This window comes from Archocentrus centrarchus, chromosome 19 (assembly GCF_007364275.1).
Source record: "Archocentrus centrarchus isolate MPI-CPG fArcCen1 chromosome 19, fArcCen1, whole genome shotgun sequence".
In the NCBI taxonomy this organism is placed as follows: domain Eukaryota; kingdom Metazoa; phylum Chordata; class Actinopteri; order Cichliformes; family Cichlidae; genus Archocentrus; species Archocentrus centrarchus.
The window spans coordinates 26,157,141-26,172,609 of record NC_044364.1 but is presented as its reverse complement, the minus strand read 5'-3'; the positions used below and the strand labels follow the sequence as shown (position 1 = coordinate 26,172,609).

Below are 15,469 nucleotides of genomic sequence, written 5' to 3'. Positions count from 1 at the left end.
ATCACCTGCTATCGGTTTTGCCTATATTTCTTTACTCTTTCAATCTCTTTAGAATACCATCTGGAAGGCCTGGGTTCAATTCCACACCTCGATTCCTCTCTCTGTGTGGAGTTTGCATGTTCTCCCCGTGCTTGCGTGGGTTTCCTCCGGGTACTCCGGTTTCCTCCCACATTCCAAAGACATGCACTTACTGGGGTTAGGTTAATTGGCTACTCTAAATTGCCCATAGGTGAGAATGAGAGCGTGAATGTGTGTGTGAAAGGTTGTTTGTCTCTCTGTGTTAGCCCTGTGACAGGCTGGTGACCTGTTCAGGGTGTACCCTGCCTCTCGCTCTATGACAGCTGGGATAGGCTCCAGCCCCCCCGCGACCCTGAACAGGATAAGCGGAAGCGAATGGATGGATGGATAATATTTTAAAATATAAAAACTGTAGTGTACAAAAGATACTAAACATCCAGGACTATGAATATCATGTTGCACATCCTTGAAGAGTAAAGAACACATATACCAAATTTCATGGTTCAACTCCTTGTGGTTTTAGAGTTTATAGACTTGAAAGGCAAAAACTGGACCGACGGACTGACAGACGGTATAACAACAATATTCTCCTGCAGTATTTTGCGCGGGAGGATAAAAAAAAGAAATAAAGAGTACTGATAGAGTGAGGGATACAGCTGTGACATTTTAAAATCTAGAAAAATGTGTGAAAAAATTAATTTCACTTCATTTGTGGTTCCTTGCAAGTTTTTTTAAAGCAATTTACTGAGCTACTGTGGACTTACATACATGTTTGGGCCACAAAGGTTGTCCTGATGCATAGCAAGTTGAAATTCTCAACAACAACAACAAAGGCTCTACAGCATGTCAAAATGTCAAGAAAAACCAGTCAGCTGCTGACAAAGGCACATTAAAAGGGAGAAGCAAGGCTTCCTCACTTCAGCCAACCTCGAGTGTATTCTGCTGGGTAAATCCACCTGTTCATTCATCCATTTTCTAACACTTATCTGGATCCATATTGTCAAAGCAGAGATGGCCAGAACTCTCCCTCCAGCTCTACTAATGCATTTCCTTCAGAAACTATTGTTGGCTCTAACCACAGAAAAGCAAGTTAGTGAGTTACAGGCTTTGTCCATTCACCCCTCATGTTTACGGTTGGCCCCCGGGACTGGGACTCCCATGATAAGGGCAGGCCCCTGTCTTTATCATGGGAGTCATATTGGATTGTAGAGGCATATATCTGGCCTTTAGCTGTAAGAGCTCTCAGGACTCCAGGAGAGCTAATTCTACTAGAAGTATAGCCACATTCTGGGACTAGTTTAGAGGCTGTATGACAACAATGTGAGCTGTTTCACCAACAATTTCCTGCTTGCTTGGGCACAGAAAGAAACCTGCTTAGAATGAGTAGGGAGCAACAGGTCATCCATATCAGCTGGTCAACAGAGCCCCATGCACGACTCGACTGGTCTGTCAATGACAGATGTGGTGTCACTGGAATTTCTGTAATTAGTTAGTGAAACATCTCACTCTGTTATCAAAGAACCAGGGATTAAGTTTAATGACTCAACATTACTGTATATGTAAAAAAAAATATCCTTGCAGTATTAAAACCAAAGATAACCCCAACCAATCTCCCAAAACAAACTAAAGAATCCATATTAATGTTATTAATATTAATGCCATATTAATAAACCTTCAACTATAGAATTATCCTCATTACTAATAAAATGAATATTAAATAAAATTAGCATAAACACGGGTACCTTGATTCAAATCCTCATGCAGGGAGCCATGACTGGGGCTGGATGGAGCTCCGTCACAGGGACCATCTCCATTTGGTGTCAGAGAGATATGACAGTTCCAGCCTGTCTCTAACCCCATCTTCTCTGCAAACACCTGCACAGATCCAAAGCATCCAACATCTGCTCACACACACACACACATTTTTATAGTAGACTAGCACAGTACCTGTCCTGCGGACAGTTGTCAGATGATGTTGTTAGTAATGGAATGATAGTTACTGGGCAGAAGCATAAATATAGCTTTACATTTATATACACGAAACAGAAAATGGCTTTTGACAAAATCAGGGGCTTATGATGGTCAAATTTAAAATTAATTGTATGTATTTGTAAGAAGGGATTATTTTCATTTATTTCATTACAGGCCTAGTATAGTAACACTGAAGGCTGAAGCTTGATGATGCCTGGCAGTTTCAGTGGCAGTGTTGTTCTGGTTCTGCAAAGAGAAAAATGGAAATATAGCTAGGCTAGTCATGATAGCGGATACCAGTCTGTGCCACCCTGCATTACTGAGAATTTAGTACCTATGTGTGCTGAGTCAGTGAGTGCTGAATTTCGGTCCAAATTACTTTCTTCCTTGATGAACTACTTTTGAAAAAGAAGCCACAGTCATTAATTTCCAGTTCTATCATAACGGCTTCCATCATTTTTTTCCCCTCAAATTTCTGAAGTCTATTTCTGTACACCTCAAAATTTTTTATGCATGGGGTCATGGTGACTGCCGAATGTATACAGTTCTCGGTAAATGATGCAAGACAGTACAGACTGGGTACGGGAAATTGCGTGCAACACCCTGCATGCACAGCCACTCAGGCACATAAGCACACACTGTGACCACCATGCACACTCACCAAGTACACGGTGTACATCATGGATCCACGCCATCACATACACATAAGTACATGTGACAGCGTAGGTAGATCTACATCAGCATGTCCTACCATTGTGTGCCTGACCCAGAAAAACAACTCTTGAAATTCCCAAGTTTTAGACAAAGTTTCTAATTGTATTTTCGCACCATTTAGCCTACTTTTTAACTGGACCTGCTCTACTCTGGTGCCTCAATCTACACAACAGCATCACTTCCAGTGGAAATCTTTTTTTTTTTTCATGCATTAAACTTGCCAAAAGACCAAATTTCTATGCAATTAATACATGTCATATAAATAAATTCCATGCGTGGCGTGGTCACATCTATTGCAGTCAGTCTTCATCAGTCACCCCGCAGAAAACGAGGTTTTATTTCAGCAAACTCTGTGCTAACATCTGTTGCAAAAGACGATAAGTACGTAAACAGTGTTTCAGCTGTATTATTAGGGGACATCTGGAAGTGATGACAGACCACCTCCAGTTGTGTTCATGGCCACCTTGGAAAATGGCCAATTCCCTATTCTGGACAACTGCCAACAAATGAACAGGATTGATGTTAAACTTTTCTCCCTTCAAAATAACCCTTTATCACAATCTGCACCAGATACTTTGCAAAAAAAATTATACTTGTAAGCATGCATGCCTCCATAATGAAATTAACAACTTTTTTGCGTGCAAATTCTCGAACTGCACAAACTTACCTGTTTCCCTTTTATTGTAATGGGCAATATACAAATATAGCAGTATCCAGTAGTTGAGCAGTCTTTTCCAAACAAAAGACTACTCAACTAATCAGCTGTAGATTATAAATTGTGAATCAGTGTGACAGCACACCTGTCTGAAGTAAAATACACAATGACATTTGTTTTAAGATTCTTATCAATCTTGTTTACATGTCAGGAAATAATCATTATTAGTAATTAAAGAAGTTACCACTGTTGTGCCATACGTCTATGTGTGCAACTGATTGTACTTCTGTCTGACACCGCAGGTATGTAATAAAGAAATATTTAATACTACAAACAGCTGGATGCAACAAACTAACTTCAGCTCCAGCTGAACTTTGTCAAAACTCAGACATATCACTTATGATATGTCTGATATGTCACAGACTATGATGGTAAAGTTGTGTTGTATAAATACCTGAATTTGCAAAAAAATGTTAAGTTGCAGAGCAAAGTGAGCTAAAGAAAGCAAAAAAATAGATGGTTTTTGTTGATTTTGGAGTAGTCTGTGTGCAACACCAACAACTTAAGGCAAGTGAACTACAAGCAAAATCTTTTTTGTAGCCTGTGATTTGGTGGCTGCTGCTAATGCATACTAAAAAATTCACTTTTATTGTGGAGTACAATGAACAGAAAAGTTAAGGTAGCCAGTTTGGCCAAGGAAAGCTAGTTTTCAAATGATCAAGAGCTTGAAGGTGCTCACCTTGCTGCGGAGTTCATCCTCCATGGAAAAGTAAACAAAACGGATGCAGGCAGTGACGAGGGCATCAATGAGACGGACTGTGTCCAGCCTTGCCTGGAACTGGGATGACACCATTCCCATAAAGATCTGCCCGCTTAGGGCCTGAACACAATCCTCACGCTCCACACCTTCACCTATACCCTCTGTGAGCATGGCAGAAACAAGCAGAGGACAACAGGGAGTTCCTTCTTTATTTAGTGGAGACAATAAAACTAGATACAGACAAAAGGTAATTTAGTTTTTAATCCGTGCTCTCTGAATGGAGACCCCTAATAATACCGTGATAAGAATAAAAAAAATAAAAATAGTGATAATGTGTTTGGTGGGTGGAGCTTAACCAGTGGCAGAAGATGACCTGATGAAAAAAACTTGTCTATGGGAAAGAAAGACTAAATTGCTTTATCCATACAATTTTACACGTTACAGTCATGATATTTAATACCAATACTTGTTGAGTGATTTGTGTGCAATAATTGCCAAGGACATGTATCTGTCCAAGTCATGCGCTTTGATAAACAAGTCAAACTTTAAACTACTGAAATTGAAACTACTGAATCTTGGGTAACAACCAACTGAGTTTTGCAGTGATAATATCTTTCCTTTAATTCTTGTGCAATGTTGTCTTTTTCAAATATGATGCCAACCATTTCATCAGTATGTCACAGTCCGTACCATCTGAGCTCCAGCTGTTCCTGCAGGAGCTGTGTTTGATGGGAGTCGTGGAGGGCAGCTCTAGCCCAGAGAAGAGATAGGGACCAGGGGCCAACTCCACACATTTGCCATTCAGCTGGCTAGACAGAGATACTTGCATGGGTTTGTAGGCAAAAGCTGAGCAGTAACCTGATAGACAGGCACGCTGGTAGAAGTCCAGGACCTTCTTTCTGTGACACAGGAAAGAAAGGATGAAATAAAAACTCTAAAATGCACACACTGAATATGGATGGGTGGGTGGATGGATGGATGGATGGATGGATGGATATTAAACCTGTCTGAGCCTGAGAGGGGGTAGATATCAGTTCCATCCCAGAAGTCAGTGCAGGCCTCAAGGATAAGGTCTGCTGAACCATGTGACAGCATCTGAACATTATCTACGAAAGAATAAAAACATTATCAAGCAAGAAAACAACAACAACAACAACAACAACACACTCTTCAGGCTACTGTTTGACCAAAGGGAGGATGGGAACAGCAAAATGTATTTAGTGTATATAGTAAGAAAGAGATGGCCATGGATATTTTATCAGAACTGTGTAATAAAACAAAAAACGATAGCTTAATGGTGTTGGTACTCACTGGACGAAGAGTCTCGTACGAACAGAGAGATAAGATGGGAGATTGGAGGCTGGCGTTTGGTGAAGTAATGAAGGCGGCGGGAGGTGAACTCCTTGGTCTTCTCTCCAGATGGCAGCTGGTAGAGGGCCAAATGGTTCTCCTGCTTAAACAGCTCTCTAGCACCAGGAGTGAACCCTGACAAACATACAGGAGGAAAAAACAAAACAAAAACAAACAGAAAAACAATGAATGAATTGTCTGATTTTAATATGACACTCAATCTAGCACTGAAACTGAAAGTTCAGCTGATAGTGAACTGTGTACTAGTGTATCTCAGAAAATTTGAATGTCATGAAAAACCTCCTTTTTTTATAATTTAATTACATAAACTTGCATATACTCTATATTCATTATAGAACTATACATTTACACAAGATGACAAGTTCTCTTGGACAAATTTCTGAACAAATGCAGATTCCACGAGCGTCAATTCAAACAATTCTACTTAAGTACAAATTATTCAGATGTCTCACTAGTTTGCCACCCTACCCTGAGATAAGAGGAAATTGGTTAGAATGTTCAGGAACCCACCAAGACTCAAGCCTGCCATGAACTGGAAACTGCTGGAAAAACCAGCATCACTGTCCACAGTGAAGCACATTTTAGACCACCATGGACTGAGAGGGTGATAACCGTAAATAAAGCCCCTGCTCCAAAATCAACACCTTCAAGTTCGACTGAAATTTGTAGCTGCCAAATGGACAAGCCAAATGCATTCTGGAGAAAGATTTAATGGTCAGACAGACAAAGATTGAGCTATTTGGCTACAATAACAAGAGTTATGTTTGGAGGAGTAAAGGTGAGGCTTTCAAACCTAAGAACACTACCAACTGTCAAATATGGTGATGGTAGGATCATGCACTGGTACTGGTAAATTGCATAAAATGGGTGGAAAACTGAAGTAGGAAGCCTACCTCCAAATTCTTCAACTTTACCTCAAAGAAACAACTAGATGGTTGAAACTCTGACACAGCTGGGTGGCCCATGATACCAAACACATAAATGTAATGGATAGAGGAGGCTAATCCCAAACTCAACCCTATTGAAAATTTTTGCACTATGCTTAAAAGCCCGGTCCATGCCAGGAAACTTAAAAATTTAAGATTCTGGCCTTCTCTGTGTTAAGTTTACCTGCCTAAATGGAAGGCTCCACAGCATCATTTTTAGTCTTTATATAATCCTCTACTGCAAGATATACTTGTCCTTACAAGTTACCTTTTACATGAAATGCTCTGACTGCATTTTATGACCATGGCTGGTAGATATCGTGTTTCTATGAATGATTCTATGTTTGTTATCATTCTTTGTCAAAAGCCATGCAGACTGCTGTTAATAATAATAATAATAATACATCTTATTTGTAAGCACCTTTCAAAACACCCAAGGACACTTTACAACAACAATCACATAAAAACACAGAATAAGTAATTGAATTAAAATGACCTAGGAACTAAAGGGAGTGGGCTATCTTAAACAGGTGAGTTTTGAGTCGTGATTTGAAGACAGGGAGGGAGTGGATATTACAGATATCAGGCGGGAGAGAGTTCCACAGTTTGGGAGCGGAGTGGGAAAAACCTCTGTTCCCCATGGTGCTGAGTCGGGCAAGGGGTACAGGAAGGCAGATGGAAATGGAAGAATGAAGGAAGTGGGAGGAGGCGATGAGAGGAAGATCACTTAGATAAAGAGGAGCCAGGTTATGAATGGCCCTGAATGTAAACAAAATTATTTTGAATTGAATTTGGAATTTAACTGGGAGCCAGTGGAGTTGCTGTAGGGCTGGGGTGATGTGGTGAAAAGAGGGTGTTTTAGTAATAATGCGAGCGGTTGAATTTTGAAGTTTATGGAGGGATTTGAGAGGAAGGCCAAATAGAATTACAATAAATCAATACGTGAGGTAACAAGACTATGGACAAGAATGGAGGTAATATGAGGGGAGAGGGAGGGGCAGAGACAATTAACATTTCGGAGATGAAAATATACAGTCCAGGTAATATTATTGATATGGGAGCAGAAAGATAAAGTGCTCTTGAGGATGACACCCAGACTCTTAACCTGAGGGGAGGGGGAAACGATGGAGCTGTCAAGTGTGAGGGAGAAACTGTCATCTTTGGATAAAATGGATTTTGTTCCGACAAGGAGGCGTTTTATCACTGTTTAATTTAAGAAAGTTTGAGGTGAACCAAGATTTGATTTCAGACAAGCAGGTGGTGAGGGAGGAGGGTGGGCTAGATTTGGTGGATAAATAGACCTGGGTGTCGTCCGAGAAACAGTGAAAATTAATACTAAATTTGTAAAAGATATTGCCAAGGGGAAGAAGGTAAGTAATAAAGAGGAGGGTCCCCAGGACTGAACCCTGAGGCACACCTGTGGTAACAGGGGAGGGGTGGGATTTGAAAGGCTTAAGTTGGATGAACTGAGTGCGGTCTGTGAGATAAGGTCGCAGCCAGTTGAGAAGGGTGTGGGTGATGCCGACAGAAGATAATCTGTAGAGGGGCATGTTGTGGGAGATAGTGTCAAAGTCTACACTCAGATCAAGGAGGATGAGGATGGAAAGTAGTCCGGAATCAGCTGCCATAAGAAGGTCATTTGTGATTTTGAGTAGAGCAGTTTCTGTGCTATGATGAGGGAGGAAATCAGATTGAAATTGTTCATACAGACTGTTTTGGGTTATGTTAGGGATTATTTTTTACTCAGTGAATAAAGGACAAATGTTTAAAGGTAAACTCCAGTAAATTAATTAATAAACAGAGGATCAACCAAATAATAAACAATTAAATAATATATTAGACAGAGAGCAACTGATCAGAAAGTAGTAGACTAACTTCTCTGTTTCAGTGCATCTTATCTTGAGGACCGGCCACAAGGACACATAACTAAAACATCAGGAAGATGATGTGCTTCATGACTCCACAGCTGAGGAATCATGAGTCATGAAAACCAGCTTGTGACGAAGGTCAACTCATAGCGCCCAGAGATTGTTTATGTTTAAGATAACAGGAGACTGACAGTATAAAAATGTTTTGGTTAGACATGAACACGACTCAGAGAGAGAGAGAGCACACACAGGCCTGTCTCTTCTGAGTCCCCGCATGCATGTGTATTTTTTCTGATCCTTTAATATATTAAATGTTTTACTTTTTTAATTAAAGTGTTTCAGGTGTCTTCCTTCACAAAAAACCTGTTTACCTGACAGATGGAGACCCCGACGTGATCAAGGACTGATAACAAGTAATGACAGGTGATTTGTGAAGGAGGATGATTGGCAAAAGAGGACAAAGTGGAATATTTTCTCCAGGACTCACCTTGGGACTTTAACTCCTCAAAACACTCACAGGAGGCCTCATGAAAAAGGTAAGCAGAAACCTGTTGTTTTTAAATAACCGAATTCTGCAGAATTGGACATTAAACTTTTTTGTGAGTGAGGAGGAGGTAAGGTCTCGAGAAAACAAATTTTAGAGGATCTGTTAAACTGTTTAAAGCTTGAAAATATTTAAGTGTCAGAAAAACAGAAAGGGGCTGACATTAAAAAAAAAAAAAGAATAAATAGATAATGGGCAAAAGAGACAAAATAAGTGAAGTGATAAGAATTGAAATGAGTGAGAAAAGGATTGTGAGAGATACTGGAAACATAAAACTGCCCTAGCATTAGGCTATTGATCAAATTGATTTATTTATTAAAACCAAGAAGTGTGTGGCTGGAAAATTTTCTATTGAATAGAGATAACTCCTAATATCCACAGCATTGAGAATGGTGTGTGAGAATTAGCTTTATACCATGAGAGACAATTAAAATAGTGATGTTTTACTGCAAAAGTACTGAGTATTGTTAATGTAATCTTTGCCCTCCCCCTGAGGGCTCATTTTCTGGACAGACGTCGGCTTTGGTAGCAGCTTATAGCTTCCAACACGGTTGAAATATTAACATTATTGCTACATAGACTAAGGTAGTCTTTTAAGATAAAATGAGAATTGAGAATTGTGAATTCGTTGAATTAACTCTAATGGTATACGTTGGCAGATTAAAAATTGTAACAAAAGTGTTGTGTGAATAAATAGAGACTAATAAATTGGCATGAAATTGTTAGTAAAAGTCGCAACTAAAAGTGTGAATGAGAAGGCCTCTGAGTGTGTGTGTGTGTATCTGTGTATGGGGAAACAAGTGGGCTGATACTGCAGTGAAAAAAAAAAAAGGGGGATAAAATACTAAAGAAACCAGTAAAACAAAATTAAGGGTGAATAAAGTCCAGAGGACAAATATCAAGGTTGCAGTAAATGTAAACAATTATGGAGGGAGACGTCCCTCAGTCAGCTGTTAGATAAAACAAAAGCTTGTTTAAATTCTTTGTTTTAAATTATGCACCTGAAAACAAAAGGTCAGGAATCTGGGAAAAGGGAAAAGGGAACATGTTTCTGTTACTATCTGTCTGTGTGTGTATCTGAGTCAGTGTGTGTGTGTGTGCAGAGAAAGAAAACAACTGGAGTGTGTGTGAGTGTGTGTGGCTCAGAGACAGACACAGAGAGAAAGAGAAAAAGGAAAAATGGTTGTGTGTGTGTCTCTGAGCATTGGGGTGTGTGTGTGTGTGTGTGTGTGTGTGTGTCACTTACAGCATTGCTGTGTGTGTGCGTGTGAATCTAAGTTTGTGTGTGTGTCAGAGAGACAGCCTGTGTGCTTGTGAGTGAGAAAAAATTAATTTATGAGTGCTATAAGTTGTTCTGTTTTGTTTTTGTTTATTTGTTTGTTTTTGCTATGGATGGTAGAGTTAGGGAGTGGGGGTCAAGAGCACTCAGGGATAAGGTTTATTCCTGATACAAAGTGAGTATTGCCTACCATTGAAGGAAAAAAAAGAGGGACAGCCAGGAATTCATTGTTTTTAGAGAATATCATATACTTATTTTATTTAAAAAAAAAAAATTTAAAAATTCAGTTTAATTTTTATTCCTTTTTCTCTCTTGATTTTTGGGTTGTCTAGGACTTTGCTCAGTTCTCTTGTTCCCCTGGGGAGCAAAATATTTTATTTCACCCCCATTTCTTTTCTTTTCTTTTTATTTTTTTGCACATTCTTAGAGCGTGGTTTGATAAATAATCCTGAATATCTTGGGAAAAATTTGGGGTGGGGATATATAGGTGTGTGTCTACATGCTTTTATATACATAAATATATAGAACAATGATCTCATTGATTGCAGTCATTGACATAAACCCCTTAGAAACATTGAGAAGCAGATATTTTTATTTTATTTATTTTCTAATTATTTCTTCTTGACTGTTTTATTTGACTTATCTCAGTTTTACACTTTAAATTTTATTTCTTTTATTTTAAAGGGGAGCACACTCATGGGTCCCTGGCTCTATCATATTAGAGACAATCAGTGGAGAAAAGCTAAACTTGATTGATTTTTCTGAAATAAAAACTAATATAACAAATGCCTTGATCATCACAAATTATGTTAAATTGTTGTTAAAATTTCAAGAAAAAGTTTCTATGAGGAACACAGTTTTGGTGAAACCTTAAAAAAGAAAAGCTAGAGGAAAAAATAAAACAGTCTGTTTGAATACTTTGAAGACGCAAAACAAAGTGCCAGACCTTGAGCTGCCGCTCTGTTACAAAGCAAAACATAGAGAACTAAAAAACCTATTTATGAAAATGTAGGATCAAATAAAATCACCCGATTTATTCTTTTGGGCATTTACATTTATTTATTTGGTAGATTTGTTTAAAGCTAAGATTATAAGAGAAAAGCAGAGAACATTTGAATTTTGAATGTCTGAACAAATTGATATTAAATCAAGCTTTAAAGGCTAATAATATAAAATTGAGTATGCCCTTTAGATAGAAAAGCTAAATTAAGGTAAATTAGTGAGACAAAAAATAGAGTTTATGTCTCAAAGGAGGGAGAAGAGTAAAGATTTAACTAATAAAGATTTCTCAGTTTCATTGTAACAGGAACCTGAACAACATCACCGGGGCTGCAGGAGACTGGACTGATCAGCTACCAATACAGAAACTGGTGCTGATCGAGGTGTTCAAGATCATACCAAGCTCTCCTGAACAGACTGACAGCTCTAAGACTCAGGAAAAAGGCTCCTGGTTCCACATGACCCTCAATAAGAAGGTCCAACTTCAGACGAACAGGTGAACGTAAGTTCCTTGACCCATGACCTCTGTGTAAAGTCTGAGACCAGGAGGAGGGTCATCAAAAGGAGACCTTTTTGACGTGGGGAGCGTTAGGCCTTAAGCACGCTCAGTCACAGGTCTCAGTGAAGAACTAAAACACATTAGTGGTCAAAGGTCAAGGAACTGCAGGAAAAATAACAACTGACTGCAACGTTTCAATTCCAGTCTGAACATTCTCAGTAGTCTGACTCATAATTTGTTTTGATAATTTATCATTGGAAGGCCACAGGAATATAACCTGCTTTGTTTCTTGTAACACTAATTATTGTTTTTTCTTGACATGACAGTTAAATAGGAGTGAAGTTGAATAGCAATGGAAGCTGTATTTTGGAAATGGAAGGTAGGCTAGAGATGGGGTGAAGATTATTGCAATTGTTTGGATCAGAACCAGGCATTTTCAGAACTGGAGTAACAGCTGCAGTTTTGAAAAGAATGGGAACGATTCAGGTAATAGAGGAGTGAATAATGGCAGATATAAAAGGAAGCTGTAGGAAGAGGATCAAGGAGGGCATAGATTTACTGATGAGAGGTCACTGATTATGGAGGAAGTTAGGAGTGAGTTGAAAACTGGAAAATGATTGATGGGGGGGGGGGGGTCAGATGTGGGGAAGGGCAGAGAACCACAGCAGAGGTGTTGATGGATTTTGTTAATTTTTTAATTGAAAAATACCATAAGGGAGTTATAAGTTACAGTTGAATAAAACAGGAGGAAAACGAGTCAGGGGGTTGAAGAATTCTATTTAAAAGCAAAAACAGGGTCTTGGTGTTACTTTCATTTGAGGAAGTAAGGCCAGAAAAGTAGACAGATGTGGTATGAGTGATTGAGTCGTTCTATTGTAGTACATGAGATACATGTCTTTGTGGATAGTGAGACCACTTTCTTTTTATAGAGACGCTCCAGTTGTTGCCCTTTGGCTTTCATGGATCGGAGTTCAGGGGTAAACCAGGGGGAAGGGTGGGTGAAGGAAACAGGCCATGTTTTCACTGGGGCAAGAGAATTGAGGATGTCAGTTAAACAAGTGTTATATTGAGCAGCCAGTATATCAGGGGTGGAAGAATCGTCAGGAATCAGAGTGTTGGTGATATTAATGGAAAGGACATCCAAATCAATATCCTTAATATTCCTGAATGTAATAAGCCGTGATGCTTTAGTCTGGGAAAGACAGAGTAAAACATCAAATGAAAGAAAAAAAAAAGATCTGTAAAAGGAAGTTTGTCTGTAGTTTGTTTGTCGTACAATGGGTGAGGCCAGAACAACAAATTATGTCCAGAGTGGCCTTTGGTGTGAGTAGGGAAGTTGGTGAACTGATGAAAACTGAAACTCTCAAGGCAGGATGGTGAGAGGAAGATTAATATTGTCAATGTGAATATTAAAGTCCCCCAATAATATTACACTAGGTGAGAGAGCGGACAAATGAGAAAGGAAAGCCACAAAATCATCCAGGAAGTCACTGTGTGGCTTTGGGCTTTGTTTACAGACAATACACTCGAATGAGCTGATGGTGGGTATGGACACAGGCAGGACTTTACACTTCTCACGATGAATTATCGCGAGACCACCACTGCGACCTAAGCCACGGGGCTGACAGATGTAAACCAAGCCAGTTAAGTTGCGAAAAGTCCATGGGTTGCCAGGTTTTAGTCAAACACAGAAAATCAAGCTTACGGTCAGTGAGGAGATCCTGGTCGTGAGTGAATGGATGTTGCGCAGACAGAAGTTGACAGCAGTGGAGGCAGGTTTGACAGACAGCTTAGCCAACCTGGTTGGGCTGGCCAACAGGTTGAGATCAGCAGACCAAATGGCGTTCCTGCGAGGCTGACAAGTGGTGGACCAGATGGAGTGGATGAGTTTTGACCTGTCGAGCTGGAAGTTTCAGCACTGTGAATTGCAGGGGTCAGGTAAGGTCACGAAGCCGGCCGGTTGAATGTTAAGGAGTTAAGCTACTGCTGGAAACTGAGTAGCGGAGAAAAAGATAGCTCACATGCACAGAAAAAGTTCAATTGGAGAAAGAACTGCAGATCATAAACACATCAGGACGTAAAAAGTTTGTCGGCAATTAGCAGCTGCAACACGTGCCAGCGTTTACTCAACCAAAAGTGTTGCGCTTTATATTGTTGTTTGACCATTTCGCAAAGGCAAATGAAATCTCACAAAGACAACCTGTTTATGTATATTGATTTATTTTAGATTCCATAGCAATTTGGTGTCACAGGGAATTGCTTTCAAAGGGTGAAATTCAATTCAAGTTAGTTTTATTTATATAGCGCAAAATCACAACAGTCACCTCAAGGTGCTTTATTGTAAGGTAAAAACCATACAATAACTCAGAGAAAAGTGCTTTATCTGGTCTTTAAATCCAATGTCATTTCCAGGTCTAGATGCCCCTAAATGGACAGCAATGGCAGCCCAGTGACTGTTCACTATTACATTCGGATCGGTCAAAACAATGAGGGACACAGCACTAAGGCATATTGAACACAGGACAGTCTGGACCCGAAAATGGAATTCTACGTCATCACTTAACAACTGGATTGGGGTGACATAGTATTAGGAGGTCTATAAGATAAGATGGGGCCTGACTATTCAAGACCTTGTATGTGAGAAGAGAGATTTTAAATTCAATTCTGGATTTAACAGGGAGCCAGTGAAGAGAAGCCAGTATAGGAGAAATATGCTCTCTCTTTCTAGTCCCTGTCAGTACTCTTGCTGCGGCATTTTAGATCAGCTAAAGGTTTTCAGGGAACTTTTAGGACAACCCGATAACGAATTACAATAGTCGAATCTAGAAGTAGTAAATGCATGAATTAGCTTTTAAGCATCATTCTGAGACAAGATGTTTCTAATTTTTGAGATATTGTGCAAATGCAAGAAAGCAGTCCTACATTTTTGTTTAATATGTCCATTGAAGGACATATCCTGGTCAAAAATAACCCCAAGATTTCTCACAGTGTTACTGGAGGCCAAAATAATGCCATCCAGAGTAAGTATCTGGTTAGACACCATGTTTCTAAGATTAGTAGGCCAGAGAACAATAACTTCAGTTTTATCTGAATTTAGAAACCGGAAATTAGTTCATCCTGGTTTTTGCCGTTAAGACATTCCTGCAGTTTAACTAATTGGTGTGTGTCATCTGGTTAGACAGATAAAGTTGGGTGCCATCTGCATACCAATAAAAATGCATGCTATGATTTCTAAAACGTATGTATAATGTAAATAGACTTAATCCTAGTACAGAACCCTGTGGAATTCTATAATTAACCTTAGTGTGTGAAGAAGACTCCCCACTGACATGAAGAACTTGGATTATTTTAGATAGATATGATTCAAACCACTGAAGGGCAGTATCTTTAATACCTACAATGTCCTCTATTAATAATAATAATAATAAAAATATTATGGTCAACAGTATTAAATGCTACACTGATGTCTAGCAAGGCAAACAGTGATGAGTCCACTGTCAGAGGTCATAAGAAGATCATTTGTAAACTTCACCAATGCTGTTTTTGTACTGTGATGAATTCTGAATCCTGACGATCAGTTAGATGAAAGTAATCAGCAAACCAGTCCTCCTCGCTATGTTGACTGTCCCCACCAAATTGTGGTGAAAAACAGTTTGGATTCATGTTGAGGATCACATCTAGAGTAGAGATTAAGTATGCCAGATAGAGAAACTGGACATTTGTGAACATGGAAAACTGTAGAGGGTGCTGCTCAGAGCTGTGTCTGCAAGGTGGTTGGTGCCTGTTGTGGTGGTAATACCCAAACCAGATGGTGGTCACTGGAGGTGAAGGGAACCATCAAGCTGAAATAGTTTTATCAGGCTTG

The 15,469-nt window shown here is 39.4% G+C and overlaps 1 protein-coding gene across 2 annotated transcripts in view; it reads right to left on the bottom strand.

Annotated features, from left to right (window-relative positions):
- Nucleotides 1-15,469, bottom strand: part of tmem94 (transmembrane protein 94) — a 69,906-nt gene that overhangs the window by 12,467 nt on the left and 41,970 nt on the right. For both annotated transcript variants that reach the window (XM_030754949.1, XM_030754948.1), the window contains 5 exons: nucleotides 5,430-5,603; nucleotides 5,122-5,224; nucleotides 4,809-5,017; nucleotides 4,098-4,279; nucleotides 1,761-1,893 (listed from right to left, as the gene is read on the bottom strand). In XM_030754949.1, the coding sequence (XP_030610809.1) occupies nucleotides 1,761-1,893; nucleotides 4,098-4,279; nucleotides 4,809-5,017; nucleotides 5,122-5,224; nucleotides 5,430-5,603 (801 nt within the window). The remainder of the gene's footprint in view (nucleotides 1-1,760; nucleotides 1,894-4,097; nucleotides 4,280-4,808; nucleotides 5,018-5,121; nucleotides 5,225-5,429; nucleotides 5,604-15,469) is intronic.